Below are 25,248 nucleotides of genomic sequence, written 5' to 3'. Positions count from 1 at the left end.
CAAGTGATCATCTTGACGTCTGGCCTCCTGTACCAGTGACTTACTTATGATACATAGGCCATTGATGTACCACTGACCTCCGTATCTATGCACTGTGCCCCCTCTTAGTGACTTGTTCAATAGGGTCCAATTAAATCTACAGAGTGCCACCCTTTTCAGGCGGGAGGCATGTACCAATTGTTAGTGCCAGTCGCCTTCTTTCAGATGGATTGCCTCGCACTAATAAGCAGACAGCCGCCCGGAAAATAAATGAACCGCTCGTCCGACTCTCGCCGCCTGATCTCACGACTCATTCAATTGATTGCCTACCCCTAACCATTGTAGCCCAACGCCGTTACCTACTTCACCTGATGCTTCCACCATGCTACAGCCAATATTTGAGGCCGCCACGGCATGCCGACAAAAGTTTGACCGTCTTCGGGACTCTGAACGCTACGACCGCGACGTTGACTTCGCCGTCTGGCTCCAGCGACGATACATAGATTTCAATCTCTGGTCGCACAGCTCTGGCTCGCTCGCCGAGGGCCGCTACAGCCTTGACGAGAAGCTACACCTCCGCGAGTCACTGCAATCGACGCTCAGCAATCTCTTATGGATCCTGGACAGCCTTCTTGCCAACAAAGACCAGTTCCTGCACCCAGGGCAGAATCTAGCTCGTCGGGACGTGGAGGACACTCTGAGCGATGTCGTGACGCTCACCGCGACGGCGCGTAACGCGCTGCCGTGCTCCTCGATTTGGACTATGGACAACGCGAATATCGACTCGTCGCTGCGCAAGGAGTTGGATGACTTCAAGGAGGAAATGAGTCAGACGCGTGGCGCTTCCGCAGACGACGGCCAAACATCGACGGAGGAGCCGACACAAGCCTTGCGCAATCGCCGGGATCACTCAACCGCTCATGTCATGAGCCAACAGATCCGCGATCGATTGATCGATGCGAATGTGAAGCGTCGTGCCCGCTTTGTACTGGCGAGGACGAAATGGGAGAAAACGAAGCAACCAAAAGTAGCAGATATCGCCACGACCTGGCCACCACGATCGGCATTCATGCTGCCCGCTCCCCCAGTCGTATCTGCTTCGTCGACAAACTTTGGCTGTCCATATTGCTACGATTCTCTTCCTGCCTACTTTGCTGAAGCACATGCTTGGCGGTATGTACCTGTCAATACTTGCCGTTCCATGGGTACCTAAACTAAAGCGAGGCAGGGAGCACATCACCGCTGATCTAGCCCCGTATACTTGCCTGATCCCAGGCTGTCCACAGCCTCTCTCCTTCTATGCGACAAGGAAAAAATGGCTTGATCACATGTTGAATGATCCTCATGGGGTCACAAACTCACAAGAACACATTCAGTATTGGCCATGTCCGCTATGCGAGGAGAAGTTCCATGACAACGGGTCGCGCATAAAACATCTGGAAGACAAGCATACCGCGGAGCTCCAAAAGTTGGGTGTTTCAGCTTCGAGTTCGGTGCAACTTGACCCTGCACCGATCATCGACATGGATGCTTTCACTACGTGCCCAGTGTGTCCTCTGGTTGGAGGGTCTCAAGAGCACTATAAGTGTAAGCGATCAACGAAAATACAGGAGAATGGCGCCGATGACAAGAAATCTAATGAGGAAGCATGGAGAGATTTCGTGGATCATGTTGCGTGGTGTCTGGAAGCTTTTTCGATGAAAGCAATGGAAAGCCCTGTCAACGACAATCCAGTTCTCCCTGGAACATTTCCTCGCCAAACAGTTACGGAACTTGACGCATCACCTTTGGTGGTGACAGTCAAGCCGCCTCCTACACAGTCAGTGCTTGGCAACATCCTCGCCTCCGCTCCTTCTCGCTGGCTGAAGCCGTTTCGAAAGGCTCGGCCACAGTCCATCCGGGAAGGTTCCGATCCTCTGCTTTTAAACAACACGGACGCGGCTGTATCATCCAGCGTACCGCACATGCGCAAGCATCCTTCGTCCATGATCACCGAATATCACCCTTCCTCGTTGTCAGGGTCGGGCGACATATCGTTATCTGCATCAGCGGCAATTCTCAATTCATCTCCGGCACAAAAGGCGAGTATTGCATTCTACCTGAAAGCCTACACCTCTTACGAGGGATTGGTATCCGGATCATCGGTGCCACAATGGCATATGAGGAACGCCTTGGAAGCGATACGCGGAGTGATGAGTATTCCAGTCAATTGACACGGCGCCCAGTCCGCCGCGGCAGAAGGTCACTCTGGGCAAGCCAGATGAGAAATGGACGACTCCTAGTCAGGAGCTAACCCTCAAGATTGACTGTTTAGTATCCCACGAAGACAATTTCAGCTCAAATTATCCACTGGGATACCGGGGTCACTTATGAGCTCACAATAATTTGAAACACTCGAGATCTTGTTGGCTCATGTGTTTTATTTACGGATGGAACCACTCGATATTGCAACCTGCCTGGTTTTAACTTTGGCTCTTCATACGGTTACAGCGTTGTTTTTCTTCTTTACAACTTCTCCATACTCTAGCCTACATTGGACTCGCATTCCGGGAGGGATTTTGTGGCTACAAGACTATATGTTCCTATTTGATCTCTTATAAACCTACAAACGCAAAGCGGTAATCATTTCTGTAATTAGATCGCCATGGTCCAAATTCCTCACCGCCTTTGGGCTAAACAAGTGCTCGGGCCGTACAAACCATCGTCTCACGTTCGTTCTCTTGTTCACCTGGCCAATATTGCGGAAGAGACGACGCATCCCCTGTGGTTCAAACATCTTTTGCAGTCTCTTTTCGTTCTCAGGCCTGTACTGTGCCGCAAAGGTTGCGTAATGGAGGAATAGGGCCGCTGTCGCCGCCAGCACCGGAGCGGCGAAAGAGCAGCCACTCATGCCCACCGGTACCATGGAGGTTCCTCCTGCGCCGGACTTTACGGGTGGCTTATCCTCCCAATTGCCGCACGGCACGGCTACTCCTAGGGCAGAGAAGACGCCCTCGTCGTGTTCGGGCTTTGGGTTTGGGCAGAGTCCCTTGGCGGGCTCGCCGTCGTCCTCGGCACCACCGACCGAGATGACGTTGACGTAGTGGCTGGCGGGGAATAATTCGGGCTCCTTAAAGCCCTCGTTATTCGCAGCTGCAAAAAAGAGGATGCGCTGCTGCCGTTTTGCCCAGGCTTTGTTGAGTGCATCTCGGATTTCTCCTTTTTCTTCGTCGAAGCCCCACGACATGGTGATTATGTGGGCATTCCATTGGGTGGACGCGTGGCTGATGGCCTATTTCCAAGTGCATGGTCAGCGACGTGTTTCGTTTTTGAGCTTTTTTCTGGCCTCTTTGAAAAAGGCAAGGCTATCATACCTTTGCAATGTTGGGGACCGAATCCGGGAGTTGTGCTGGCGAGGTCGCCACCCGGCCAACAAATATTTCACACATTGGCAGTAGCATCAACAACAACGTTACAATGTTAGTACCGTGTCTATCTGGGTCTTCATCAGTAGGCACAGCCTGGCCTGGTGTGACAAAGTCATGCCAGCGGATCCGCTGCGCCTCACCAGAGTTGCCGTTGCGGGTGAAGAATCTCCCAGAGAGGTCGCAACCCGTGTCGAGTACCGCGACCCGGATCGGGTCCTTGATTTCCCACGGCTCTGTGTTCATCATCAGCTTTCTTAAGAAATTGCTAATTCTTGGAAATTGCTGCAGCTCCGTAAGCGCTCGTGCTCTGATGAGAGTGTACAGTTAGTCGAAGGAACGCGATTGGTAAGACAGACCTATCCAGGAAGCCGTAAGAATGGATGGTTTGGCTGAGACTTAACTTACATTTTCGTGTGGCTCTTTCTGTTGGCGCAGCCTTTTTCGAATTGGCTTAGGAGTATCCCATAGTCGAAATCAGTTGTCGCCTTCCCAGGACCACATTCGATGGATCTGACAACCGCATGATGACCATTTCTGTTTACCCGGCCTTTTACTCCCACCTCGTACAATCTTCTAATAGGCTCTAGGAGCGATGTAAAGAGGATATCTCTCCGGATTGCTCTCCCGTTGTCCCCCCTTTGGTCTTCGCCCTGGAACAGTTTGTTATGGAAGATCTTTTGCAGAATATCCCGAAAACCTTCCTCAACTAGCGACTGGCGATCGCCGGGGAAACCTTCGGTAATAATGGCCAAGGCCATTGTGCGATATTTGGCTAGATTCCCGTGAATCGGCGCCGAAGAGTCGTCTTTTTGCGGCAAGACCTTACTCTTCCAGAGAACCTCAATGAGCAGCACCCCTAGGGCAAGAACGTCGGGAAAGGAGCGTCCCCGCCATTGACTCTCTTCGTCCGAGTAGTCTATACGTGAGCCAGGTGGTGCCATCGCTGCGATCTCCATGCGAGTTTGTGGTAACAGGACGTGGACGTAGGGGTGATATGTCTGAAGAAGATCTACGTCTCCTCCGCGACTGTAGTTTAAATGCTCTTGCGAGTCATAGAAATGGATGTCATCAGCAGTCCATGGTCTACTGAGCCAGTCTGTGCTATAAAGCTGTCAAATCGACTTGGTGAGGATATAGGCAAGAGAGATTTCATCGTAGGGGGTTATTTTATTGACAAAGCTGCCGAACGACTGCCCTGCGGTTTTTCCGGCGACTAGATCTCGGAGACTTGAGGTTGAGGCGCCAGTGAATAATGTTGGTGCCTCGTGGGCTAATGTATCGTCGATAACGAGCGAAAGGTTGAGTCTTTTGCCATGAGCCTCGACAATGCCGGAACACGGGCTGTACGTCTGGCTTCCATGATTCTCGGCGTTACTTGAATCCCTACCTCGACTTAGTGGCTGTTAAGGGAGATTTGATATAATAGTTCCAAGGGCAGGAAAATGGGAACGGAGAGGATGCGCGAAATATTCATCCTCGACAATTGTTCGTATGGCGCTGACAGCCTGGAGAGTTCGACTAAACACACACTCACATGGTAACTCGTATTTCTGTCTCATGGAGGCATACGCCTTCGCTTTCACTACAAACGGGGTGTGCGTTGAAAATAAGCTCGGCGTTAAACGCCTCCAGTTCGAGAGGCTGTAGCCGTAGATCGAATTGTCGCAGGTGGCTTTCATGTGCCAATTTGCAGTGCGCAGTATCATTGATGACATTATATATGTGCTGTAGCTCAAGTTCTATGTCGACAGGTGCTGGAGGGGGAAGTTAATGGGTCGATTGTTGGGAAAGTAGTACTTGGTTTCGTTGCTCACTTTGTAACTGTACGGGTTGGAAAACCTGCTGAGTTGGCTGTGGGTCTTGTAGTAATATCTCCCGATCTACACCCGTTGTAAAGCCTTCACTCAGCCGTGTCAGGAGATGATTGACCTGTGGCCTCAATTCTGAATAAGAGTCTTTCAGTAAGGCTTCAATGCTGATTCCACCCTGGGGGTCTATGAGCGAAGCTAGTGTCACTGGCTGCAGTGGTGAAGGGCAAAGTAAGCATTTTGTCTGCCTCAAGCCGACCTAGTTTGACTCACGGAAATTGCTTGGTTCACGAGCTCCAAAATCGCCAAGTCATACGGTTCGGACATCATTGAGCTCCTCTCGACAAAGGCTGCTAGCCTTGAGGCCAATTTTCGTAGCCCCCTAGCTTGCTCAGACCGAACAGGATTCTGGGTATTGTGAGTTGACCTAGATAGTTCAAGTGCAATCGTGGAAGACGTTTCAGCTAACGTCTCCAATGCCTTCTTGACCTCTTCGCGAGTCAGAGACATAACCGAAAAGTGATGTCAGTTGAGTATTGGTCAATCAACGTTTGACCCTATTCGATGTAATCCAATCATGAGACAAGCTGATTGACATGCTGTCAGACAAAAAAATTCATGTGAAGAGCGATGATGGTGGTGTGTGTGAGGGTCGTCCTCGGCGTCTCGGCATTTCAAAGCAGGCTTGAGGACGAGGGAAACTCCAGCGGCTGAGCCTCGTTTCAGCCGCACTTCCCGTCTTGCCACCCTTGAAGGCTCAATGCACATGTTCCTTTTGGGGGTGTCCGCATGAGGACTAGGCAAGTGTGCTAAACGCTGAGCGATTTATGGGCGAATGATGGCAGCCCGACTGGCACGACTGCAGATGCGGGCGTCAATAGTCTCAAGCCCATCACAGTGACCGGCGCCGGGAAGGTTCCCCGCTCGCTGAGGAGGTTGGAAGAAGGCACGCGTGGTGGATGAGTTGAACAATCAATTGTTCAGCTTCCCAATATCGCCAGTGGCAGCTTCATACCAGGGGGTCATGTTGAGCCGCGAGGACCGAAAACAACACCAGTATCAGTGTATTCGGTCACACTATTATCTTGACAAGTATAGCAAGTAAAGAATCGTCATAGCCTCACGCCCGCGCTGATTGTGCCAAGAAGGCTAGCCATGGGGGCCAGACCGAGTAAGATGGCGGTGCAGCACCGCCTCCGGAAAAAGCACATCTAGACAATTGTGACGTCAATACGAGACAACTACACCCTCGCTTGGCGTTGTCCAATGATGGCTTGAAGGGGCTGACGACACAGACCAGCTGTGTTTCTGTCGGTCGCAAAGGGTCGCAATGGGTCGCTCTCATCGCGCGTCGCATTCAAGGCGGCCGGCCAGGCATCCAAGCGACCAACTCGACAGCGTTGGCACCAGCAGCTAGACAGAAAATACATGATTATTAAAGGACGTGACCAGCAGGCTTGAGAACATTCTCACAACATCTTGTGAATCCCACGATTACAGATACCTCACAAACCACTCAACATGTCCGTCGCCGCACCTCCAACGCTCTATATTCCTGGCCCACTCGGCAACGGCCGCGACGGCAAAATCCAACTCGGCGCCGTATTCGATCATCCCCTCAAGGTCTTCCAATTCCCCATTGCACAAGCTCCGGTTGCGCTGGCACAGAAATCCGTTGGCCCGCCACAAGCCATCAAGGACTTGGTCCATCACAAGGCCAAAGTATGGGGCGTCGCCCTCTGGGCCAAGTTCCTGAGTACGTTTGGCTTTCAAATAGAGGCCGGCCACGCACATGACAAGGCCATGACCTTCTCCTCCAAGCGCGTCGTCACCGAAGAGCTGAGCGTCGTCGACATACTCAAGTTCATCAACGACCTTGAAACCTCCTCTCCAACGCTCAAGGCGCGCATCGACAAGGCACCCGTGTACATGGTTGTCGGGGTCAAATATGCCGACAACCTGCAGTACAAGATCGTGCAAGGCGAGCGTACAGGTGTGGCCGCCGACGGGCATGGGAGTCCAAACGAGCATGTCACAATTGGCGGCTATCTCTTCTATCTCGGGAGCACGGGATATCTACACGAAGGATCTGTGAATGGCGAGAGCGCCTTTGCGTACATGATGCTTGAGATTTCCAGGCATGGATGGTGGAAAAAGGTGACGAAGACCAAGGTGGTTCAGGATGGGACGCTACTGGGAAGCGATAGCAGGGATAGTGATAGCGATGAAGACGAGGAGGAAGGAGAAGAGGAACAGGTCGATATCAAGTATATCTCCGACGAAGACATGTTGGTGCTTGCAGAGATGAACGCAGCGGAGGGCAGCGCTTGAGACTGTTTATCATTAGGTAGTCAGATACACCTTGGGAGATGCAGTTTATTTATTTTCGTAGAGGCAGGACTGTCCATTTTCTTACACATGAAATGTATGCATTAATGGCTAATCCTCTTCGCCTAACTCCTGGACTATTGCCTTGAGTCTCTGCGTGAACTTCACGTGGTCTCTTTTTAATACTGCCCTATATCTCGGCTGCCTCATCATCTTCTCCATCCTTCGGCCCCCATCCGTGAAGATCTGCTCGTCCCCAAATATCTCCTCAGCCTCAGCTAAAGTGGCTGTCTTGAATCTCCATGATACTATCACGATCTTCAACCCTCCCCTTGCCCGATTCTGCACTATCTCATGAAGCATTTGAACGAAGTCGCTCACTCTAAAACAGTCGTGCTCATCCTCGTCATGGTCCACGGCCATTTCAATTAGTCTCATGTCAATCACGATGAGAAGCCGAGGTATATCGCGTAAGCACCGCTCCAGGACCTTAAACCAATGCTCGATTGTAACCGCGCTCCCGAGGTGCTGCATCCGTACAGGGTGGGCACCTTCGCTCATACCGTTTGGATTTATAGTCAGAGCTTGCAAGACCAGAGATTTCAGCACACCTGTGACTGAAGGGGATGGTTGGCAGTCACCGCCAGCAGATGGTAGGACCCAAATGGCCGAATAGTTTCCTTCAAGCACAGCCTCAAGGAAGCCAGTGGCGAAGTCCAGTGCGCTGGTTCTAACCCCTTGCTCTCGAGCAAGGAGGAGCGAAGAAGATGGATTCGAAAGCCAGGCCTTCAATTTCAGAATCTCTGGCGGCGGGAGTTGGACAGGAGTTCTCTGCCTACGGCGGTTACGCATCGAACTGCAGTAGCTCAGGTTATCCTTTGGCGGCGTCGTGCCATCCAGCAACAGATTTTTCATGTCTTGAATCTGATTGTTGCAGAAGAATTGTCTTTGGTCCCGCAGGTCAATCATGATCTGACTTTGTTGGATTTGGGAAGCTTGCCATGCCTTAGTTCTCTGTTGGCAACACAATGTGCGATGCACTCACCAATCATGATCTCCTTCAACTCATTGAACCCTTGAGTTAAGTGGTGTACGTTGATATGGAGATCTCTGATTTCCGCCTTGGCCGCCGCGCTAGCCAGTTCGTCCACTGTTCGCGACCGCTCTGAGATTTCGTCGACGATATCCTTAAAGCTGAGGCTAAAGGGCTTTATGATTGATGTGATGCTGTGCTTGAGTTTGTTTTTCTTGTACCACTTAATCGCCCTGACGCTAAACTCGATAATCTTTGCGTAGACCATGGACACGGCCTGCTGGATTCTATCTGTTCGGTAGAGTCCCGCGTGCAGCTCAGTCCGGGGGAGAACATCGGCGATCCGCGAGATGGCCTTGGCCAACTCAACAAGAAGTTCCTCCTGATTCATCACAGCCTGTGGTATGTTAACTGTGTATTCGCCTGCTTGTTGTTGCATATTTCCGCTCTACCTACGATGAAAAGGAACTTGAATGCCCCCCAAGCAAAAGACACGTAATCGCGATGATAAGGGGCGTAAACATCAAAGATCGCTACTCGGCCGGAGAAAATCAGCGTTCCACCTTAACTAGGCAATCCACCGGGAAACGGACTGACTTGCATAGTACAAGACTCGCGATGAACAGCGCGCTAACCACTGTCGAACCTTGGAGTCTTCGGCTTTGTTTTCGTATTCTTTTACCGCCTTTTCCAGAGCATCCTGGACGTTAGCCATAGACGTCTTATCACGTATCCATACCAAATAGCTGTCATCGAGTCCGGGTACATTCTGGAGGACCTCGATGGCCGAGTCAAACGCTCTCTTGGCCGGATCGGTCCATCTGTAGCAGGGGTCAGGAGTTGCTGCATCGATTACCGTGCTTAAGCACAAACCTTACTCCCCGATTTCTGGGGGTTTCGAGATACCAATCCGCATACGCGTGCCCCGTAACATACGCTGGAGAGGTTATGGAAAGGGCTGAGAAGCTAGTGGGCCTGGTTGACCCAGCGCTCTCTCGGGTAGCGAGGGCAGTTGGAGATGGACTGCGGGCCCTTTGCGTCGTTGGTGGAGCAGGCAACATTGTGTGTTGAAGCTGTTAGAGAACAAGGCATTATGAGGCGAGATGTAGCAAAAGTCAGTGCAGAAGCTGGTTCGTTATTAAATGCGGCTCTGGAAAGCTGTTGGAAAGTATTCATACCAAGAAATACATCGGCCCTGTGGCTTACTGTGGCTGTGTACGGCTTTCGGAGCGTCTTGGCACCGTGTTTGGCCCAGTAAGGTTGATTGAGCCATGTTATGGTGGTGGAAGTGAACGGAGAAGATCGGGAGAATCAGGCCATTCCCTTGAAAATGAGGCGGACAAAATGCGTATGATAGGCTGCCAGGGTATTGTGCAGTTACAGAGAAGTACACAGCGCATGACAGTCGGCTGAAGTGAGCCTTACTACTGCACCCAAGCGGAGGAGTCAGCATTAGGCATAATTTCGCTCATTGTAGTTGCGATCGTCTCCGAGCTGCGAGAGGAAAATCTGAGGCTGTGCCTTGAGTGCGCTGATTTTCGACGCAGGCAACCAACCCTTCTCAGTGCAAAATCTTTCAAAATACCTACTCGCAATAGCAAGAGTGGCAAGCCGAGACAAAACACCACAACAAATCTCGCAGAACGCATCTCGTCGGGCATGGATACGTCTGACACAGACTCTAGGAGCGCCTCAAGTGATGGCTCAGAGTTGGATTACATCGCCAAGTCAGAGCCCGAAAATGCTGAAAGCGATCTTTTCGTTGACTCAACCATTTCTCGCGATGACACGCGGGGGAAAGATCACAAAGAGAAAGCCATGCTAGAGAGCCTGGCCGATAAGCTCCACTCTGGTTGTGAGTTTGATTTGCGTAGTCTGCCCCGGTGATGCATGTCAAGATTAACAAATTTGAGCAGCTCTCTCGCTCAAGAATGTCGGAGATGGAGGACAATTTGCCAACCGAACTGGTCGAGCTCAGCCTGCTCCTCCTCCTCTTCCGGGCCGTAAGTTGAAGTTACAAGGCTATCTTGATGCTGGAAGTCCATGCTGACAACTCTGGACAGCAAATATCGGAAGGGGGCGAGGCTTGCAGGATTTCGATGATTCTGGCCGGCCGATGCATCGCCTACCACCCAATTTTATTCGCAACGATGGTCCTACACAATATAACTCGATTCCCATGCCCTATCCACAAAACCATTTCAGACCGCCAATTCCCGGCATGCAAAGGGCTGGACTTCCGCCACCACCTGGAATGCCCGTGAAGGTTGATAGACATGCAGAATGGAGGCAGAGGACACCCCACAGCAAAGCGCACGGCGGCCCAAGTGTCGAAGGGTCGCAAGAAGCCCAGATGGTTTCATCTCAACCTCAGAGGGCGGCGGCCGAATACAAAAATGGCCTTGAAGCCATTCAGTCAGCTGGAGATGACAGCCGCGACAATGCTAATGACAAGGTATCTGGAACTGAGACGTGGGAGACTCCCAGCGAAGATCTACTCCCACCAAATCTCGGGCTCGCAGGTTCACTCAATTATGTTGCCGACAGATATTTCGGTGTGGATGTTCTGAACCAGTCGACCGAGATCGCCCAATTCACTGGCTTTCTGCTCGACACCATAGAGCGTCTCGACAAGCAGCTTACTTACTTCCGTGCTCCCGACGGCTACGGTTCCATGTCTGAAGACGAAGATGAAGTGGAAGAAGAAAAAGAAGCAGCAGCGCTCCCACGCTCGCAGGTTCTTCACAAATTCTTTTGCAATAATTCCCAGCATAAGCACTTTGGCATAATTTACGAGGATGAGCCTAGATATGGCAGCAAGGACCCCACAGGCAAAGTCCCTATCTACAACATACATGCATATCTTGCTCAGCATTCGTCGATTTGTTTCATCGTGTTCAAGGGGCACAGCTGTACAGTGCAAAAGAACAACAAGGATCTTGACTTGGACTTCATGAACCCGGAACCAACGGCCTCAGAGAACTTGGATCGACTACGCATCATCTCACCTTTACTACAAAAGGCATTAGAGACAGTTGCACAATTCAGGCTCAAAAAGGAAAATGAGGTCGTGGAGATGAGTGCGCCCTACAACTTTCTATTCCACCACCGCAAGCGACTCACGGTACTGTTTGAGGAGTCTGATACCTACAAAGCCGTGCTTGCACCTTTGCTGGAGTTTTTAGACAAGAACTACAAGGAGGAATATGAATCCGCTGAGGCGCTCTTCCAGCGGGGCATGGTGTCGGCCCGACATATTGGCAAGCTGTTCAAGCCAAACCAAATGGTGCTATCAAAGTCGCAGGGCACTGACGGCCTCAAGGCCTTCGTGCTCCTGGACTACCCAGATCGTGGACGGAAAGGTGACTCAAAGAGGATGGGTTTGCGTGGCTGGTCATGGCGTTACAACGGCACTGAGCTGCTAAGGGACGAGAAGATGGAGATCATTGACCGACCCTCGGATGATGAGACGGCCATTACGGATCTCGATGTGCACCCGGTTGAGTTTGCACACCAGAGCGACATTGAACAACTTCAACGTCGCGGACAGAAGTTTTGGGATCACAAAGCTCAGGTCCTCGTCAACTATACGGGATGGGATAAAAACAGGGAGCACTATTATGTTGGTGAATGTGCGCCTTAATCATAACCGAGAAACACTGACAATTTGCCCCATAGGTCGACAGTCGGTTCATGGTCGATATACGGACCTACGAAAAGATGCACTTCGACGCCAGCCACCACGATTCTCGCCCAGATAGGCCTTCCAAATTTGATCCCTGGCCCCTGAATAAGACTCAACATGACGACCTGTCAAAGGAATTGATGATGCTCCTCCCGTCAACAACATTCGGATTTAATATGCGAGAAAAGAAGTGGGGTAAGTTGGCCAGACGTACCTACACGCCACGTTGGACAACAGTTCCCTGATATTGACTCTTATATCCGGCATAGTTAGCCTCCACGTCAAGGACATCCGCGCGATAAAATGGAACAAGATGGCGTTCGAACGCCTGGTTCTTGATGAGAACAAAAAGCAGCTGATCCACGCACTTGTGGACGTACACACATCAGTCAAGAAAATGGACGACATCATTGCTGGAAAGGGAAACGGTCTGATTATTCTTCTACATGGCAGCCCGGGAACAGGAAAGACCTTGACGGCAGAAAGGTTTGCCCCTTCATCGTGTGGAATCGAGTCTCATTCTGACTTGTGCTTGCCAGTGTCGCGGAAATTGCTGCGAAGCCACTATATCGGGTGACATGTGGCGATATAGGTACAGAACCTTCTAGCGTCGAAAGGTACTTAGAGACAGTCATGTATTTGGGTAAAATCTGGGATTGTGGTACGTGAGACTACATGGTGAAGAGTGGAAGAGTAACTATTAACTGAATCTAGTTCTCCTGTTAGATGAAGCCGATGTCTTTTTGGAAGAGAGAACAACGGCAGATCTACAAAGGAATAGTCTGGTCTCAAGTAAGTTGCTTCCTTAGCGTCACCACGTTACTCTGTCTGACTCCACGCCAGTCTTCCTCCGTGTGCTCGAATACCACGACGGGATCCTGATTCTGACGTCCAACCGAGTTGGCACCTTCGACGAAGCCTTCAAGTCTCGCATCCAGGTAGCAATCCACTACAACAACCTGACAAAGCGCTCTCGCAAGCAGATCTGGAGGAACTTCCTTGACATGATCGAGGATGCGGGTGAAGATGCCAACATTCCCGAGTTCGAACGCCGATTGGATGAGCTGGCTGCCGAGGAGATGAACGGCCGGCAAATTCGGAACACCCTGCTAACCGCGCGGCAACTGGCCAAGCACCGCAAGGAGACGCTTGATTGGGAGCATTTGGATCAAGCCATGAAGACTAGTTCGGCTTTCAACAAGTATCTAAGGACGTTGAGGGGGCACAGTGACGAACAGTGGGCAAAGGAGGAAGGGATTCGATTGTGAAATATGATACTTCTTCGTTCTTTCAGATTACACACTATGCATCACCACAAACCCACCGCAATCAACCGCTAGTTTCATTGTACAGATACTTGTACTCGTGTTCACATAATTCGTAGCCACTCATATTATGACTTGATTGAGGACACGCCGCAAAAATGTGAGGCTCTCGGTGTTGCGACTCCACTATTGGTAGCTTAAGACTGCTTCTGACGTACACGCCATTGATCTCCCAGGGCTCGAATTATGTCAAGGAACACAAATAGATCGCCACGGGTCCACCAAACTGCTAGAGAGGAGTACTGCTTGGGGATAGGAGAGAAGGTAATATATGAGGCTTGAAGCGAACAGCAACACAAATATCATCTGCAGCTGCCAGTCATTTGCGCTGATCTGGATTCCAAGACGCGACCAAATCTATAGCATCAAACCTAGTCCACCATCGCTCGAACAGGAAGCAATCACATACGTATTGGGTGGCTTGTTTGTTGCGACCTTAGGACATCTTTTTGTGGAATTTTGCAAAAGGTTATTTCTAAATGGATTCCATGGATAAATCGACTTTAATAAATAAATTCGAAGTCATTCGTCGATGATGAGCAGGTCACGTTGGATGAAAGATTAAGTAGTCTAAATGGTTTCTTGTTCACTCTTCACGTCATTTAACTTCCAATTTTTATTTTTATCGCAAAACCTCCAACCTCATGTAGTTCTCAACGTTTTATATCTTCTCTTTTGGTCAATTTTGTTGTCTGAGAATAAATCCACGTCTTCCATAGTGAACCTGGGTCGCTTTGATTTGTACCTATTTTTACTCACCTTTACTCTTTTTTAGTTCATCATCTGTGTATCCTTTTTACCATTTTGTTTTGACTTCGTCTTTGTGTAGCATACTGCAGGATATATAAGGCAATGCGTCGAAAGAAATATCTTTAACTTCTTAGCCTTGTACTCTTAACTCCCAGAACCTCAGCTTCTCCGTCTCGGCGCGGGCCACTAAATAGGACACGGCTATGCCCCAATTAGATCCCACCGGGCCATTCACAACCTAAGCCTCAGCATTGCCGAAAGTAGACGTCATTCCCGCCCTACCACTCCTCCGAACAAGTGTCGGACATTTACACGCTAGGGCTAGCTTTTTACCACAAAGGTTACACCGCTTTCGATGAGCTCACATGTTTTTTTACTCTAGGGTGGCTGGCCTACCGAGGCCGACGGACGATGGCACCCTATTCGGATTGTTCGGCCACAGCATCGACATTTGGACCCTTAAATCTTCTCCACCGCGACTCTGGCCATTGTCAATGCAGAAATTAATCACACGCCTCTTGATTGGTGCGATGCCTGTGGGGAGCTCATGCATATCCCGGCTTCCCCCCTGATCTTGCATCGGTAAGGGCCGTGATCCACCGCAGAGACACAAAAGAACCAATACGAGGTCCGCCGACGCAACCTCACCCTTGTCCGGATGACGATACCGACGGAACGACAGTCAGAAACAAGTCCATCATCCGGCCGTTGATCCTAGACAGGAGGCGAGCGCGGTTCGCAATTCAGGCGATCCATGGCCCATATTTTCGGTATTAATAACCCCAGTTGAATGGAACCTAGTAAAGAAAAAGAATAACAGGAGGAACAGCCCACATCTTAGAATCTCTCGGCTCTGTTTCACTCTTTTTTTTTCACCGCCCAGACCATTCCTTCGTCTCATCATGCTGTTCAACGTGGTATTCTGCCTTTCGGCGGCCTTGGCTGCCAGCGCCAGCAATGAATGGCAAGCCGCTACCGAAAATGACCGTAAGTGCACAGGATCGACAATAGAAGTTGTTGATGATTGACATGAATCCAGGCCGAAGCCCTTGCCCCATGGTCAACTCCTTGGCGAACCACGGATACCTCCCCCGCGATGGATTGAACATCTCTCTGCCTGATCTGATCGTCGCATTTACCGATGCTCTTAACCTGGACCCAGCCGCTACTACCCTGGTTGGGCAGAAGGCTCTGCTCTCTGGAAATAACGTCACCTTTGATCTTGACAACCTAGACAAGCACGGTAGTAAGTCGTCATCCACAGAGCAAAGAGTATGACCTAGGGAAGCTAATTATCCTAGTCCTTGAGCACGATGGCAGTCTGAGCCGCAATGACGTCTACTTTGGCGACAATCACAGCTTCAACGAGACTATTTGGGAAAGTGTAGCCTCGCACTTCAACCAGTCTACAATTTCCATCCAGACGGCCGCCACAGCCCGTAAGGAGCGCATCCAAGCAGCCGCAGCTGTCAACCCAGCGTTCGCAATGTCCGCCAGCGATGTCCAATTCAGCTTCATCGAGACGGCTCTGTACTTGTCTATTTTCGGGAGCGTCGCAGATGGAAACGCAGTCACCGAGTGGGTCAGGATCATGTTCCGTAAGTCAAGATCTCTCAAACGTGTGAAGCGAAGCGCTAACACAATACAACAGAAGAGGAGCGTCTCCCTTTTCAAGAAGGATTCACGACGTCCGAGGACGTCATCACGGCGGCGGGGATCTTGGGCTTGGTGGCAAAGGTAGCTGCTGCGAGCGCATGAGCGTCATCTAGATCCAAGCTCCTTCCATGGACAAAATCTGGAGCAAGCGAATTGTATTAGTAAACAGCTGAAAGCCAATTTGTTCATAGTTCGACCTCAAAGTCACGATTGCTATGCTTTTGATGAATAATACGCTCTAAGTATATATCAGTGCAGTGAACACTACCCAAATATTGCGTCCGGTTATATTTAATGTATGAGTGCATTGATTACTGAGACACCATCGCCTCGCTCATATTTACAGTCAAGCATAATCCCAATCATGTTTCAAGAAGTTGCGGGATTATCCCTCTGCTCAGTCCACCTCTAAGGGTCTAGGGAGTAATACAAATGGTGATGTTGTTGAGCCTTTGGGCCTTTGCTTATCCGGTAATCTCTGCTACAGATTCGTCTTCAAGGTGACTTGCCGGCGCAAGCTGCGGGCATACCAAACTCGCCTCTTGCAGGAGGGGAAGGCTGAATTCAAGGAGGCTACTATGTCCACAACATGGTCTGGTGGGAAGTGTGCATTCTATATTATCTAACCCCAGCTAAGCCATTAAAAGCGCGGTATGAGGTCCTTTGGGTGGAGAGATTTCTCCTCTTGCTGACCGGATTTGGCGAAAGTGGGCTAGATATAACAATTTCCAACCACACCGCATTCCATCTCGCCATTGGAACATACGTATTTTTGTAGGGAACAATTGGAACAGGAGAGGGCCATCATTTGGCATGACCTGCGTATTGGCGAGAAGGGAAATTATTTTACTTAACTAGGCTCGTCCGCTGGCGCATCCCCATCCAAATTCCAGCTGAATGTAGTGATCTTTAGATCTTAGCTCGAGGAGTACCCTCAGCACTCTCAGCACTCCACCACGGCCAAAATGGAAAGTTTTCCTTATCGACACTGCCACTAAATTTTGCTTTCCGTTTCTCCATAAAGCTGCCGACACCCTCCATATTGTCCTTGGAACCAACAACAGAAATGAAGACTCGGGAGTCCAGCACATGCGTCTGCTCCGGCGTTTCCGGGCAGTACAGCATCATGTCCCGCATGAGCTTGGTGCTGGACAGCGAGGTGTTCTCTGCAATGTCGAGAGCAAGTTCAATTGCATGAGACACTGTTTCCTGAGGCGTTGGCAGGAGCTTCGAGAATAGCCCGCTGACGAGAGGATCCGACGCGATGTATGTTGCGCCCGTTGTGGCCAAGTGCATGGCTTTGGAGAGTCCGAGCAAACGTGGCAGGTAGAATGCACTGCAACTTTCGAGAGTTAGGCCTCGGCGAGAGAATGGAATACCAATCTTGGCATCTGCCCAGGCGACTCGGATGCAAGCTGGAAGCGTCAACGTGAGACCGACCCCAGCAGCTGAGCCGTTCAGCGCCACAATGGTAGGCTTGGTGCAATGGGAGATTGCAAGCGCCACGCGACCGCCTCTGAATTACATGGGATAAGTATACGGTATAACATATAATAAACGGTGATCAAGGTAAGTCTTACTGGTCCCTGAATTTCGTCATGGATTCCTCGGTCTCCTTGTAGGCGAGTAGGCCGGAGAAGCCAATAGCGAGGTCAGCCCCAGCACAAAAGGCTCTTCCATTTCCAGTCAGCACGATAGCTCTGACACGTTCGTCTTGATCAAACAGACGATAGGCAGCCTCCAGTTCATTGAGTAGATTCTCGGTCACGGCGTTGAATTTGCCTGGGCGGTTGAGGGCTACCACGAGGACCTGGGTCGCCTCAGGGGCATTTGCGGGTACATGAGAGATTTCAATGTCTTTATAGCCAATGCCGGCGTATGACGTGGGAGGTACGGCGGGGGACATGATAGAGGTTGGAAGCGGCGATATGCTTAAATGCAGTGTTCTTGACCCGTGCTCAACAAGATAGGTCTCTGTATAGTGTTTGCGGGAGTTGAAATAAGGGAATGAGGCTTGGATAATATAGTCCTTTGGTAAATTTTGCCTCGGCGCATGCTAGAATACACTTTGAGAGTCGAACAAGCGTAGTCTATGCGCTTCTCTAGCTTGTGTCGTGTATCTAGGTGTTGCCAAAGCTTGTGACATGCGTTGCCCCCCCTCCCAGTCAACATGCTTATACCGGCAGACCACTTTCATCACAGTCATAATTATGCTTCTCGGTGGAAGTCTCTGCTACATCAAGTTCCATATGTTTCCTGCTACCAGAATGTTGTTCTCGGCTCAGGTTATCCCCAACCAGCTCGCCCAACTCCACACATCCACCGCCAAATCAAGGGACCCACAAAGTGCCGAGGTGTGCACCACGAGTTGTTGGTGGGTTGCACTCAGGGGACAAGCCCAAAATCCGGAAGGACCGGAAGAGCATAAACCAAGGATTGCGCTACCTTTCCCAGGGATAGAGTACCTTAAACCTGTTGTCCTCCATAGCAGTTCTTTTGGAACAAAACGACAGAGGTCTCAACTACAAACGTATCAATAGCGCTTGAGCCGTGGTATAGAGTGCAAATTGAGTCGGCCGGGGAGAACTGACAAACCTCACAGGGACCGTAAACTTGGCAGGGGGGAGCACAATCGTACTGGTTGTCTTTCAAGGCTTCCAAAAATACGGTGAGCCCTTCCCCGGCAGCTCCGGTGACGCAGCATGTCAGCCTAGTGTCCAGGAACTCTGTACCCCCGCAGACTGAGGTTAGACCTGGCTAGGTAACCGGGGAGGTTGTGAGAGCGATACCTGCAGTAGTAGTGCCGCTTGGGGAGTGTTGGCATCGGCTTGCGTGGGTGCTGGCGATGCCGAATGCACACACAAAAGCATCGAGGTGCCTGGCAGAGCTCTTGGAGACTTATGGTTAGGCATGACATCATCATTGCTCACACTCTCTCTAAATCTGTTTGTGGTCTTATAGTAGCTCAAGATGCTGGTAGAGCAACTGTGTATCCGTAGCCACGACCTAAGCTTGAGCTAGCGAGACAAAACCTCCGCCCTCGTTTTCTTTTAGCACCAGCAGTAACCAGTACGGCTCATCAGCGCCGATACAATGCCATTCACATGATGAGAAGTACGAACTTCAACTAATCATTCCGCTTAGATCCAGTATATTGTGCCTGTATTTATTTCTGCTGTGCTCCATAGCACCACCTGTTGAAGAAAACGGGAGATGTTTGAAGATCCGATATATCAACCCCTTTAACGTCGACCATGTTATCAATGTCAACTGAGCCCTGATATAGCGCGCAAGTATGGTCGCCGGGGGTGTATCGAAACACAACGCAATCGCTGTACGTTTTGCAGACGTCAGCACAAGCTTGCGGAGTGTTTGTCTGATCTTGATGGTATAGAGTGAGTCCATCCCCAGCGACACCTGTAACGCAGCATATGCTCGCCTGAAACAGAAACTGAGGGTCGCAGAGTGGATTTGATGCCGGTTGGGCAGCGGCAGTCGTAGTGGTGCTCGGGGAGAGTTGGCATCGGCTCGCGTAGGTGCCGACGATGCTGCAGGCTGCGAGCAAGGCGAGGAAAGGGGTTGGGCGCATTCTGTTTGACTGAAGGGTACGAGACGGAATTGAAGAGCAGGATATCCGCAGAATGTGTGATACGAAAAAGGAGGACCTGTGGTGTGCGATGAACAGGTACTTGTAGGAGAGAATCTGCAAGGAAAGATGCTTGATAATAAGCTAGACGGTTGTTAATCACCAAGAATGAAGCTTAAGGCAATAGCGTGGTGTAGTTGCGCAAGCTAAGAATTGTGGAAATTAAAAGATCAGCTAGCCATCCCTGCTCCGATTTTAAAAAATCTGACCCTTATGCTGTGTTGTTATTGAGTGTCTATTTCTACGCCTATAGCTGTTTGGTATGCGACCTCTGATGTTACTTGCAGGTTCCTTTTCTTGACCAAATCCCCCAATGAGCGTCCATTCTGCAAGCTGGCTAAATACAGCCACAACAACCTACGAATCGCGGATTTCCGGTGGTGGGGCTAGAAGCAAAGCCACAGCATCTACGCACCGGAATCTAGACCTTTGGCCGCCAAGATAATCATATCATCGGACCAAGCTAAGCAAAGCGCCAGCCTAAGAAGGCTGAATAATTCAAGGGTCCATGATACTAAGTCAAGTATGGAGTAGCTCCACCTGATGTTTTCATATCGTGGCTTGCAAGGTAGGTTGTGCGGCACTCGATTGTTTCTCCTCTGTGGTTTGTGTTGTTTTGCTGGTTCATTTAGTTTAGTTTGTCCATGTAGATGCGAACGTCCTAAAATTAGTGAAGCAAGCCAATCAATACGACTAGGCTACCACGTCTACAACTAGATCTTGATAAGAATCTGCATATGCTGTTTTTTTTACGGTTCGATTTGCATGTTGAATGCGATGGAACAGAGTCACCCTACAGTGTGTAATGGTGACAAAAGAAGCCAGTCGCGTATCCCGCACAGCTCTGTGAGCACTCACCGAAGGATCAAGGGCAACACAATTCGATCTACCACCAAGAACAAAGTCGCCCTATAGAGGGAAGGTTGCTTTGTTATCAAATGTTGGGGTCCAGGATCCTTATCTGGACATATCATATTGTTTGTGCTCGGAAGCCACGCCAACGCGCTCCATGCTCATTTGACAACACAATCATGCCCAGCGGGTGAAGGTCATATTTTCCCGTATTTCTCTTAAGTTTTAGCACTCCCATCCTGATTAAGATGCCGTAGATTACTTTCCTGCCATCTAACCCGCAGTTGTCGGTACACATTGCCTCTCTGCTTGGTTTTTCGCTGTTGCCATGTGTCTCTCTAGGGTAGGTCCTCGTCGAGTTGGCCTCCCCATCTCCCACCAACCACTCACCACCACTTCAATCTGATACCGCACACAAAGATACGGACAGAGCGGAGTTGACTCCCTGTCATCTTTCCTTGGCTCATGTTGTTGGGACTCGTATCACTCAGCTCGGTATCCGTAGACCCACAAAGTGCCGAGGTGCGTACTCCTCCGTGTCATAATTGGCTTGTGTCTGAGGATTAAACCCACATCCCCCCGAGAAGCAGGAGCTCCAAGAGCTCTTAAGTGCGCTAACTCCTCCAGAAAGCTTAGGAGTCCCTTTTCTCCGTTCCATGTGGGACTTCCACATGCGACTTTTGAGGCATCTCAGATCCAGCCGAGGCGTGACCAGGGCCACGTCCTCAACAACCACAATCGCATACGTTTGACAATTCTGTTGAGAAAAGACTTGGGATAATAAAAGACTTGATTGTGTGGCTACTGAATTGTCTTGTCCACCATATTCTTGCGCCTACAACACTTACTCGATTGCGGCATTTACTCCTTGGTCCGTACAAAATGGCCGCCGTATTGAGCACTATGGTGGGGTACGGAGACCTGGCGGTGTCTCTCTTGCACTGGAAAACGATTCTAGTGGTGTATGCGTTAGCCAACATCAAGAACTGGCACTTCATGTGGCATGTCCGTACCTTCAGCCTTTCAAACTGCCCCTTGCTTCGGGACCGGCAACTAATCATTAATCCCTGCCTCAGGTCCGTTTTCTCCGCGCACTCATCCGTCGTATGACGGATTCGGCTCCATCAAAACACCTCAATCCGCGTTGCCTCTTCCTGCCTGCCATCACCACCACGCGAGCTCCCATGCTCGAGTGTGACTACAACATGCACAAGTCCAACTCGACCTACTTCACGGATCTGGACATCTCCCGTGGTAACTTCAGCTTGATTTTCTTCAGCAAACCATTCAACCCGTTCCCTGGCCCGAACAATTTCATCATGATCCTTGGCGGCGCGAATTGCGTTTGGAGAAAGGAGATATTGCCTTACCAGCCATATGAACTATGGACTCGCGTTCTAACATGGGATGAGAAATGGATCTATCTCGTGAGTCATTTCGTCAAGGCAGGCCATTTTAAACCGGGAGAGTACGCCATGCAACCGAACTCCAGGACCTCTAAGAAAGGCAAGAGCGCAGATATTTCCAAGGATCCGCACAAGGCCGTCTTTGCATCCTCGGTGGCCAGGTACGTGTTCAAGAATCAGAGGCGAACAGTGCCACCTGAACAGGTGCTGCGGGACTGTGGGCTTTTGCCGGAAGACGAGACGGCCTTGATGGAGGTGGAGAAATTGAGGGCAAAGTGGTTGCCCGTCGCCCAGCTCAAATGTGGCTGGGATATGGTCCATGATCTCTTTGAGCCCGGGGAGATGGCTTTGGGCCGTTATACGGATATGTGGTGGCGATAAAATTAAACGACAAGCCACGCAATGGAGAGTATACACCGTGCCATATTATTTAGGCTTAATACTAGAGCGTACCTACATATTTGGCTGGGATGTGTCTATTTGCGTCATTGGCGAGTGAATTGGCCCAGGTCAAAGTTGCTGTCAATCTCTTGCGCTACGGAAGAGGCGCACAGCCATCACGCAGCATGATAAGAGTCTGAGATGTCAAACACCGAGAGATTTGCATACACGAGGCGCACGGCGCAGATAGTGGTTCTCCGAGTTCATCTCATTAGGCCAGCCACAGTGAAGCAAATGTGAGACCCAGCTTGTCTCCACAACATCCGTGTCTCTATTTTCGGGACGACTGATACTCGTATCGCAGAGACCAGGCTCTCCACAAATCCGGATACGGGTATCGAGAAATAAAATGCACGGAGAAAAAGATTGAAGAATGTCTATGATAAGATTGAACACATTTAAATACAAGTTACGACCTCTCCCCTTTGCTTAAATCAGCCTCACACCAGCATCGGTCTCTCAACAGCACTCCCGTCATCCTCGCCACTTCGCCTGGCACGGTTATCCTCCCCGAACTTTCCAACAAAACCGCGACACGCCAAGTTAAACCAGACATGGCAAACTCCATGACGGATCCTATTCCCGGGGTTGAGCCTACTAAAGGCGGCTACTACCTCTGGCGTTATCTCCCCAACAAAGGCGCTGCGGTCCTATTCTTGCTCCTCTTCCTGGCGTCCTTTTTCTACATCTCGTGGAAGATCTACAAGACAAAGGCCCGATTCTGCAATGTATTTGCCGTTGGATGTTTCTGTATGCTATTCACACTGCACTAGCCTTTCCATTACTAACGTACTTTTCACAGTTGAAGTTGTTGGATACGGTGCCCGCGCCAGTGCTCACGATAAAACCGGTAAAATTATGACATACGCCATCCAAAACATGTTCATTCTCGTTGCTCCTACTCTCTTTGCCGCATCGATATACATGACGTTGGGGCGAATAATTACTAGCATTCAGGCCGAGAAATACTCCATGATCAGGCCCTCGAGATTGACCAAGACGTTCGTGACCGGAGACGTACTGTCATTCGTCATCCAGGGAGGGTCTGCGGGATTGATGGTGATTCAGAAACCGGGTCTCGCTGAGTGGGGTGAGAGACTCGTCATGATTGGCCTTGTGGTCCAGGTCGTTATGTTTGCGCTTTTCGGAATCGTTGCGGTTGTTTTTCATCGCAGAATGAGGAGTGCGCCTACTGTGGATTCATTCGACGGGTTGATTCCTTGGGAGGAAGCGTTGTACATGCTGTACGCAGTCAGCGCTTTGATCATGGTTCGGTCACTCTTTAGAGTGGTTGAATTTGCTCAGGGTCAATCCGGCTATTCTCTTACTCATGAGTGGACCATGTACGTCTTTGATTCGCTCTTGATGTTCGCTGTCGCCGTACTGTTTGCTTGGAGGTTCCCCAGTGAGCTGAAGGCGAGAGGGGCTATTCCGATTTAATGGACCGAGGGGTTTGGCGCCGGGATGTGCATGCTGGCCGAGGCATAGCTGGACGCCTCCAAAATAGAGACTTTTCTTTTACTTATGAGTTTGTAATATTAAATTAAAGGCAACAACTTAACCCCCTTCATTATAGTCAATGTCCATCCGCGGGTCGTGTGGGGGAGTTCCGCAGTCCAGGACTGAATTCGGCCACGCCAGCCAACGCTCCCAGTGGGATCCAAGATAGCCAGTAATGGCCCGAATCAAATACTGTCCCCCGTCCCTGAATACCCAAAAGTCCCGGCTCCAATGGAGCATCACCGCGTAAAATGCTAGGATTACTAGTGCCTCGGGTCGCCGTTGTTTGAGAAAGTCGACATATTTCTCGTTGACGGCGATGCCAAATGCAAGTGGACCATCATGCTGTTGACTACCCTTTACTTTGAATTTTTGATATAGATTGAAAGTGCCTCGCAATGTCTCTATGGCGGCGTGATATGTTTCGACTGACGAATCATTCAAATGCGACTCGTCAACCATTGCGTAGAGGACCCCTAATTCTTTGACACCTTCCTCATTTTCGACTTTGAAGGCGTTTTCGATTTCTGTGAGTTTCGGGGCCAGTTTTGACGCTTTGATCGCACTCCACGACTGGTTTGTCACAGCGCTCACACCACGATGAAGGGAAAGGTAACCCATAAACTCATCGAGGAAAATGCTAAAATTGTCGGGTCGGTTCCGGAGGGTGTCGTGAAGCACGTGGAGTCCGAGCAAAGATGCGAACAGGAACATGGGAACGCAAGTGATGTCCGACACTTCTTGCTTGGCCTCATTGAACGATGACAGGGCACGCATCTGCAAGGCTGCGGCATGTTGGTAGTAGTCTGATCGCCCTGGGTGACAATCGCCCAAGTGCAGAGCTGCGATAGCGAGTGCTTCATTCATCAGATATGGGGCTTTCAGTGCATATTCGATGACTGTCGGGAGGACGGGGTCTGCAGAGGGACCGGTCATCATGGCGGAGGACATGTGATTCTGCGCGTGATGGAAGAGAGCCAAGTGCTCAAGAGTGAAGAGGCTTGCGCTCTCAGGGACAAGGGTGTGTCCCTGGTCGATGGCCTCCACGGGTGGTTGGCCATGGGAATGTGTGGATAACGGTGTGGCGGCAGATGATGGGATAGAAGTACAGCTAGCTGGACTGGGAGCAGGTAAGGCGTTCGACTTTGGCGACTTTGATCTCGATGGAGGATTAAGCTTGTACTCGCACTGGCGGCCACCGACGGAGCAATTGAGGCAGGCCGGGCGAGTTTCATCGCACTTCATATGCCGGCTCTTGCACACGCAGCAGCCGTTGCGAGACTTCCGGTGCGAGCGGCGGGGCTTGACGGACGTATCCATGGCTGGTTGGTTGTTGCTGGACGCCGTGGAAGTCGGCGTGTGTGAATGGAAATCCGGAATGGCGGGATGTTGTCCATCGGCTGCTTTTAAGCCAATACTCGTATTCAAGAAA

At 50.4% G+C, this 25,248-nt stretch overlaps 10 protein-coding genes across 10 annotated transcripts; 6 read left to right on the top strand and 4 right to left on the bottom strand.

Annotated features, from left to right (window-relative positions):
• Positions 1 to 361: 361 nt before the first annotated feature.
• BGZ61DRAFT_484592 (uncharacterized protein) lies at positions 362 to 2,192 on the top strand (the record flags this gene model as incomplete). The annotated part of the gene is made up of 2 exons (XM_046249627.1): positions 362 to 1,152; positions 1,208 to 2,192. 2 exons carry the CDS (start codon positions 362 to 364, stop codon positions 2,190 to 2,192), a joined length of 1,776 nt encoding a protein of 591 aa, XP_046097025.1.
• A 194-nt stretch (positions 2,193 to 2,386) lies between these two features.
• Positions 2,387 to 4,552, bottom strand: BGZ61DRAFT_140827 (peptidase S8/S53 domain-containing protein). The gene is made up of 3 exons (XM_046237278.1): positions 3,792 to 4,552; positions 3,333 to 3,693; positions 2,387 to 3,250 (listed from the first exon to the last, which is right to left on the bottom strand). The coding sequence occupies exons 1-3, from the start codon at positions 4,340 to 4,342 to the stop codon at positions 2,582 to 2,584; spliced, it is 1,581 nt and encodes a 526-aa protein (XP_046097024.1). The 5' UTR covers positions 4,343 to 4,552; the 3' UTR covers positions 2,387 to 2,581.
• A 2,088-nt stretch (positions 4,553 to 6,640) lies between these two features.
• BGZ61DRAFT_462370 (uncharacterized protein) lies at positions 6,641 to 7,611 on the top strand. Its single transcript, XM_046247282.1, has one exon. It carries the CDS (start codon positions 6,716 to 6,718, stop codon positions 7,523 to 7,525), a length of 810 nt encoding a protein of 269 aa, XP_046097023.1. The 5' UTR covers positions 6,641 to 6,715; the 3' UTR covers positions 7,526 to 7,611.
• BGZ61DRAFT_462368 (uncharacterized protein) lies at positions 7,612 to 9,834 on the bottom strand. Its single transcript, XM_046247281.1, has 6 exons — positions 9,734 to 9,834; positions 9,429 to 9,682; positions 9,153 to 9,376; positions 9,012 to 9,088; positions 8,568 to 8,952; positions 7,612 to 8,517 (listed from the first exon to the last, which is right to left on the bottom strand). The coding sequence occupies exons 2-6, from the start codon at positions 9,614 to 9,616 to the stop codon at positions 7,634 to 7,636; spliced, it is 1,758 nt and encodes a 585-aa protein (XP_046097022.1). The 5' UTR covers positions 9,617 to 9,682; positions 9,734 to 9,834; the 3' UTR covers positions 7,612 to 7,633.
• Positions 9,835 to 10,057: 223 nt separating this feature from the next.
• BGZ61DRAFT_462365 (uncharacterized protein) lies at positions 10,058 to 13,638 on the top strand. Its single transcript, XM_046247280.1, has 8 exons — positions 10,058 to 10,410; positions 10,472 to 10,558; positions 10,619 to 12,177; positions 12,234 to 12,435; positions 12,510 to 12,726; positions 12,780 to 12,901; positions 12,955 to 13,032; positions 13,084 to 13,638. Exons 1-8 carry the CDS (start codon positions 10,215 to 10,217, stop codon positions 13,506 to 13,508), a joined length of 2,886 nt encoding a protein of 961 aa, XP_046097021.1. The 5' UTR covers positions 10,058 to 10,214; the 3' UTR covers positions 13,509 to 13,638.
• A 1,497-nt stretch (positions 13,639 to 15,135) lies between these two features.
• BGZ61DRAFT_462362 (Chloroperoxidase) lies at positions 15,136 to 16,249 on the top strand. Its single transcript, XM_046247279.1, has 4 exons — positions 15,136 to 15,302; positions 15,355 to 15,561; positions 15,617 to 15,913; positions 15,967 to 16,249. The coding sequence occupies exons 1-4, from the start codon at positions 15,218 to 15,220 to the stop codon at positions 16,071 to 16,073; spliced, it is 696 nt and encodes a 231-aa protein (XP_046097020.1). The 5' UTR covers positions 15,136 to 15,217; the 3' UTR covers positions 16,074 to 16,249.
• Positions 16,250 to 16,880: 631 nt separating this feature from the next.
• Positions 16,881 to 17,877, bottom strand: BGZ61DRAFT_367093 (ClpP/crotonase-like domain-containing protein; the record flags this gene model as incomplete). The annotated part of the gene is made up of 2 exons (XM_046241746.1): positions 16,881 to 17,487; positions 17,552 to 17,877. 2 exons carry the CDS (start codon positions 17,875 to 17,877, stop codon positions 16,881 to 16,883), a joined length of 933 nt encoding a protein of 310 aa, XP_046097019.1.
• A 3,474-nt stretch (positions 17,878 to 21,351) lies between these two features.
• Positions 21,352 to 22,256, top strand: BGZ61DRAFT_538841 (uncharacterized protein; the record flags this gene model as incomplete). Its single annotated transcript, XM_046254698.1, has 2 exons — positions 21,352 to 21,474; positions 21,546 to 22,256. 2 exons carry the CDS (start codon positions 21,352 to 21,354, stop codon positions 22,254 to 22,256), a joined length of 834 nt encoding a protein of 277 aa, XP_046097018.1.
• Positions 22,257 to 22,882: 626 nt separating this feature from the next.
• On the top strand, positions 22,883 to 23,756 carry BGZ61DRAFT_367314 (RTA1 like protein-domain-containing protein; the record flags this gene model as incomplete). Its single annotated transcript, XM_046241774.1, has 2 exons — positions 22,883 to 23,066; positions 23,119 to 23,756. 2 exons carry the CDS (start codon positions 22,883 to 22,885, stop codon positions 23,754 to 23,756), a joined length of 822 nt encoding a protein of 273 aa, XP_046097017.1.
• On the bottom strand, positions 23,666 to 25,208 carry BGZ61DRAFT_462359 (uncharacterized protein). Its single transcript, XM_046247278.1, has one exon. It carries the CDS (start codon positions 25,134 to 25,136, stop codon positions 23,874 to 23,876), a length of 1,263 nt encoding a protein of 420 aa, XP_046097016.1. The 5' UTR covers positions 25,137 to 25,208; the 3' UTR covers positions 23,666 to 23,873.
• Positions 25,209 to 25,248: the final 40 nt, after the last annotated feature.

Source organism: Ilyonectria robusta, assembly GCF_021365365.1.
Source record: "Ilyonectria robusta strain PMI_751 chromosome Unknown BGZ61scaffold_31, whole genome shotgun sequence".
Lineage (NCBI taxonomy): Eukaryota > Fungi > Ascomycota > Sordariomycetes > Hypocreales > Nectriaceae > Ilyonectria > Ilyonectria robusta.
This window is presented reverse-complemented; position numbering and strand designations above follow the sequence as displayed.